General features: G+C 35.7%; 1 protein-coding gene across 1 annotated transcript; it reads left to right on the forward strand.

Moving 5' to 3' along the window:
* The first annotated feature begins 2,948 nt into the window (after positions 1 to 2,948).
* LOC141664885 (uncharacterized) lies at positions 2,949 to 3,959 on the forward strand. Its single transcript, XM_074470843.1, has one exon. The coding sequence runs from the start codon at positions 2,949 to 2,951 to the stop codon at positions 3,957 to 3,959; it is 1,011 nt and encodes a 336-aa protein (XP_074326944.1).
* Positions 3,960 to 6,747: the final 2,788 nt, after the last annotated feature.

A 6,747-nucleotide genomic window follows, 5' to 3' on the forward strand; every position in this document is an offset into this window, starting at 1 on the left:
ATCGATGACATCACATCCTCTCTCTATATTCTCTTTATTCTTAAATTTATTCTCATAATTATTACTAGAATAATCAACCTGGTAGAACACAACATCGTCATTGTCGCGCTGAATTAAACAGGAATGTAACTAATTGAGTATGGAGTAAAAATTATTGGTGTATAGATGAATGAAGTTCACGTAGGCGGGGCTGTGGTTTATAGAGGAACCGTGTTGTTAAGCGAGATGCTTTCGAAAAGGGATTTGAGACTAGTCAACAAGGTGTTGCTGAAGACAAAGGCTTGATAATCCGCGGAAGGTGAAATGCCGTTGCTTATTACTAATTTCGATTAAAAGCCTATTATATACCTTACCCAAATATCACTTTTTTAAATTTAAGTGGGCTGATCAGAGCCTTCAATTTTCTTGTGATCTGACGGTTGTAGTTGGCATCAAAGTGTCTATTGGTGATGGACCCTATATATATAATAACGGTTTGTGTGCTCATGGGTACATGTTAAGAAAATATGATAAATTAGTTATAAAAATTTGATTGATGGGGATTTTTGTGCATGTAAGGGGTCCATCATTATTAATGAACTCTCCACCAATCAAATTTTTACAACTCATCTATCACACTTTCTTAGCATGTGCTCACGAGCACACACTAGGAAAATTCATATAATAATTGATAGGACATATAGCTCCTGCAGGACCTAACCCCGGACTCCTTACTCTATACAGCTCCTGGAAGGACTTGTCCCACACTCCTAACTCCATATAGCTCCTGGGAGGACTATTCCGGGACTCCTGACTCCGCACAGCTCCTGGAAGGACCAGTCCTGCACACTACCAGTCCTGACTGGCCCAGTCCCGCAAGCCCAACCTTGATGAATCCCAGCACGTGAGACACTATCCCAAGCACATGATGGGATAACTGTCACACATCAATCATGGGAATAATCAGAGCACGTGTCAGAAGATCCTCAGAACATTCCTCAACTAGACCCGCACTAACACGTGTAAAGCATCAGCTCTAGCCAGGTGTCCTCCGCTCCCAGAACCAATGGCTATGATCCAAAAGTACCAACCCCAAAACCCTATCCTTGGGCTATAAATAGCCCAAGGAGGTAAGGTTTTGGGGTTAATCACACTCTCACACTCATATACACACACACAGGCACCTTGCATTCATATATATCTTCATGTTCCCCAAAAGCGAGTTCTTACTCTCACGCCGGAGGTGTCGCGGGACCCAAACCCCCCTTCCGGTGTTGTTTTGTAGGAACTCCGCCACAGCTACACCTCCACAGCGGCGAAGGATCCAGGCACGATGTCGAAGGAGCGGCCCCGCCACCAGGAGTTATCAAGAATATATATTTTTTCAGCCCCTCCCATCTTATTCGGGTTCTCGGCTTCTGGAATGCATACGAAGACTAGAGCATCTCCAACACTACTCACTTGTTAGCTATAATATGTATGTGGCAATAAAATATACCTAACATAAAATATGATTCACTCCAACTGATTCTATTGTTAGGAATAATTTTAGATTACGTAAAAAGGGCCCGCTATATTTGTTGACTCTGCTCCTATAATCTAAAATAATTCACATCATTTTTATCCTTAAAATTTATTGTAAATCTAACCTAGACCTATTCAGGCGCTCTTTTTATTTTTTAAAAATATAACATACTATTTCAAATTATTTTTAAATATTATTTAATTGTTAACAAAAAAATTAAAATATGATATAATAAACTATGTTTTAATTATATATTTTAGAATTCATATAAGTAATGTTTATTAATTTTATTTTTTCTATTTATAAATATGTTATATATTTATAATTGTAATATTTTTTTACAATATTTATTTAAAATATTTACATATGAAAATATAAAAATATTATCATTGAATATATTTTTATTAAATACATGTTTTATTTTCAATTGTATTGATTAAAACTAATTTAAATTTATTTTAATTATATCTTTAGAATTAAAAAGTAATATAATTTGAATATAACTAATTATTCTAACTAACACCACTGCAGGACAATCATTAAATCATTAAAGGTTCATAATGAATTTTTAGATGCTCTTGCTACCTTCAGATGGTATACGCTTAACCCTTCTCATTCACTTTCGTAAGTAATTTTTTGGTTTTGTAGACTAGTTGCTGATACATAATGATTCTCTTAGCGACTGTTGTAAGGAATTGTAATTTTTTATTAATGTTGATTAAATTGCACGGCGGTGCCTGGAAAATACTCTTTTCAAAAGTTTGAAGGCCAATTATACCCTTTTGCAAAATTGGATGCTAGAAACTCCGTCTGTCTTGTTAGAATTTCAAACTCTTCACCACCCTAATAAATGTTAACAACACAACTTTCCGGTAGATGTTAAATAAACAGCTGGGTGAAATATAAACACCTAAATTATGTATAAAAGTCATCCTCAAAATATGGTAGGCAAAAAATGCTGAAGTCAAGCTTGCATGCAGATGTTAGATACATGGTTTTTTGAATACATGAATTAAGGTAGGCTGTATGTGTGCAAAGAAGAAATGAAGTTTGCATGAGGCTGGAATATTAGCTGTGTACCAGGTCAATACCATAAATAAAGGTGGGCTATCCTTTGAATTCTACATATGGAAGTTAATGAATAGTGATGTAAGGCATGATAACAAGTAGTGCATTTCAAGCCTATAAATAGAACACTCAGCAAACTTGTACAACATACTGAAAAATAGAGAGAAGAAAAAAGGAGTTGTAACTCAGTTTAAAAAAAGGCCATAGCCTTGTTGTCTGTAATTTCTTTGTTTGTAATATTATAAAAAAACACCTGCTTTCTATTATGTATTAATATATTTATATATTGTATTTTGAGTTAAAAACGAAAACAATTATATAAACCCCATTACGTTTCCAACAAGTGGTATCCGAGCCAAGGTCACGTTTCTGAAAAATGGCGAGCATGATACAACCGCAAATTCCAAAGTTGACGGCGACAAATTATGGGAACTGGAGCATACAAATGAAGGTGTTACTCGGTTCCTTCGATAATTGGGATATTGTTGAAAGCGGGTATGACGAGCCCGCAGATACAGCCACTGAAGCAGCCTTTACAAATGCGGAGAAGATGAATTTGAAAGATACCCGGAAAAAAGATAAAAAGGCCCTGTATATAATTATTCAAGGTGTTGATGAATCAACCTTTGAAAAAATTTCAGATGCAAAAATGGCAAAAGACGCATGGGAGATTCTGCAGAAATCATTCCAGGGTGTCGAAAAAGTCAAAAAGGTGCGGCTCCAGGTGTTACACGGGGAGTTCGAGAATTTGAAGATGAAGACTTCAGAAAATATTGGTGAATTTGTTACGCGTTTGAAAGCCATAATAAATGAAATGAAAAGAAACGACGAAAGTCTCAACGATGTTCGGGTCATGGAAAAACTCATCCGTTTGCTAACCAGAAAATTTGATTATATGGTTACTTCAATTGAGGAGTCAAAGGACTTGCCCACAATTTCCATTGATGAGCTGGTTGCTAACCAGAATTTTGAAGGTTATCAACCATCTGGTCGTGGTCAGAATTTTAGAGGCCGAAGAAGAGGTGGATTTCAACGAGGTGATGAATCTCAATTTCAATGTTATAATTGTAATAAATTTGGTCACTTCAGTTATGAGTGTAGAGCACCAAAAGTGGAAGAAAGGAGTCACTTTATTGTAGCAAAAGAAGATAAAGATGTTGGCACTGCTATGTTCCTCACTTATAAAGGAGATGAGGAAAATAAGAAAAATGTTTGGTATCTTGACTCGGAAGCCAACAATCATATGACTGACCATAAAAATTTATTTACGGAGATAGACGAGACCATCAGCGGAGAAGTTACTTTTGGTGACTCGTCAAAAATTCCGGTCAAAGGAAAAGGTACAATTATGATTGTGTCAAAGAATTGTGATAAAAAGAAGCTGTAGTTTTCATATCAATAAATACAAGTGTATGTTTATTAATATAAATATATCTTATATTCATATTTTCTGTTTTTCGAGTTTAAAATAATTTGAGTAAGCCCATATACGTTTCCAACAAGTAATCAGGTTCGAGAATTAATTGCAGATGTGGAGATGTCAAAGAATCGCCTGTTCACACTTGATATGCAGACGAAAGTACAGAAATGCTTAAAATTAGTCATTAAAAATGACTCATGGTTATGGCATTTAAGATTTGGTGATCTTGGATTTTCTGGCTTAAAATTATTGTCAAAGACAAAGATGGTGGACGGTTTGCCGGAAATCAACGAACCAGAAAATTTGTGTGAAGCATATGTCAAAGGGAAGCAACATCGACAAAGCTTTCCGGTTGGAAAATCGTGGAGAGCCAGGAGGTCATTGGAGATAGTTCACACAGATATAGCTGGTCCGTTTGATATTCCATCACTTGGAGGTAATAGGTATTACCTAACTTTTATTGATGATTTTAGCAGGAAAAGTTGGGTGTATATCATCAATAAAAAGTCGGAGGCTCTTGATAAATTCAAGGAGTTCAAAGCATTGGCAGAAAAATAAAGTGGCCAGTATTTGAAGACACTCAGATCAGATAGAAGAGGCGATTATTATAACGATTCGTGTATTTTTGAATAATTTAAAAATGTGATTATGGAAAGTATTAATTAAATAAAATATGTGTCTTGGTTTTGGTAGCAGTATGTTGATATATGCTATTTATCTGTGATTTATTGGTGTAAAGGATTGGAAATGTGTAGTTAAAGATTGAGTTATATTATTCTGTTTATTTTTAAAAGGTGATTTTATTAGAGTTTTAAATCCGTAAATATTTGGATTGTCTCTAAAATTAGTTTTATGATTGTATAATTTAAATAATTATTTTTGGGATTTTACAAAATTTAAATATCAATACTTTATCAATTATTTAACCCTGTATGATTTTCTGATTACATTTAATTGTAAAATCTGTATTTAATTCCAGAATTCTTCAAAAATTATGGAACTCATATTTATTTAAGTTTGGAATATTTCGAGAATTTTAAAATTATTTTGGAAATTTTTGGGATTTATTTCACCCGCGCGTCGATTCGTTTAATTGCTAAAAGCGGGTATGTTTTAAAATTACGAAATTATGTTTTTGTAAACTCCGGGATATTTATGACATTTTAAAACTATTTTCGTAATTTTCGGAGGCTGTTTTATCCGCACCTCGTTTCGTTAATTTCGAATTTCGGGGCAAAAATAGACCTTTAAATCTTCGTAATTATCGTAAAAGTTACGTGTCTATTTTATTGACACGTGTCCTGAGTCACAGATATGTGGCATTGCAGTAGCATTTTGTAAATTGAAACATCAATTATTCTTTTTCTTCCACCTGGCCCAATCTCTCTTCTCTATTTTTCACCTGTCTTTTCTCTCTGGCACGTTGAATTCTTCATGTTCTTTTCTGATTCCCTTACCCCGGCTTTGGGTTCGTTGCGGTTGTTTCTCCCTTATTTTGGTAAACTATCGCCTGAACTTCAGGTTGTTGGTGGTTTCCGATCATTTCTCCGGTAGCGATTCGTCTCGGCTCTGTTTTTGCTGATTGCTATGTATACATATATATATATGTGTGTTTATATGTATGTGTGGTAGCTAGTATTTGCTGGGCTGCTGTTTCTTCTTTCTGATTTTTTGGTTGCCGCCGGCTTGATTCCGGCATGGTGACCCTGTGTCTCTGGTAGCGCGTGCGCACGTTGCCTGTTCCGTTTGTGCAGATTGTTTCGCCTGTGATGGGGATGGTTCCCCGTGTTAATTCGAAGCCTAAATTTTTGGGTTATTCGAAATGTTTGACTGAATTATGGGATTACTCGAATGAATTCTAATGATTAATTAATTGTTTACCGTAATTATTTGAGAATTAATCCGTGAAAATTTGTGATGGAAACCTGACGAACACGGGCACCCGCGAATTTTCGCCGCCGTCGGCGATGAGCCTCGGCGAGCCGACGGTGGACTGTGATGACACGATTCTGAGTCCTAATATTTTAATAAATAAAATTCGTGTTGTATTTTTATTCTGAATCGAATTAGTTAATTAGTAAATGTTGAATCGGGATGGTTGAGTTAGTTGTGATTATTGAATTGTATCGGTGATTTGGAATTTAGAATGGAGTGGTGAATTACTGTAGTTGTTATTGTTGTGAACTTTGTGGTTTGACATCGATTGATATTTCGACGGGTAGTCCGGTAAACAAAAGAGACGATGCCTGATTTCCGGGAGACTGAATTATGTAAATACGGGAACGTATCCAATGATTATCAGGACGTCGAGTGACTATATGTATATGTGTATGTTTTATACACGAAACTTGGTTGTACGATGTAACGAAATATTTTGCCAAATCGATAACCCTGATTTCGTAAAATAAAGAGTATATATATATTTTTCGAAAATGAACACCGAACCGATCTTCGAGATTGTGAACCCTATTTCTTGCGTGTGTTATTATAATATTCATAATTACGAGTCGGGTTTGAATATCGTTGGGTAAGAATTAGTATCGAGGATATGTCAAGCATACCTAGACGTCTAACGTAGGGTATTTCAACCCTGTAGATTATAATCGGGAACCTGAAAGTGGACGATGGACTAGAGATGACCTAGTAGTCAGTCGACAAGCTCAGTAGAGTTTCAACAGAAAAACCTGAGTGTCGAAGTCGAATCCAATGGGATCTAGTGGTTGGACGTTAAAGCCTGAGCGATAGAGTCGGCTCA

Source organism: Apium graveolens, chromosome 6 (assembly GCF_009905375.1).
Source record: "Apium graveolens cultivar Ventura chromosome 6, ASM990537v1, whole genome shotgun sequence".
NCBI lineage: Eukaryota > Viridiplantae > Streptophyta > Magnoliopsida > Apiales > Apiaceae > Apium > Apium graveolens.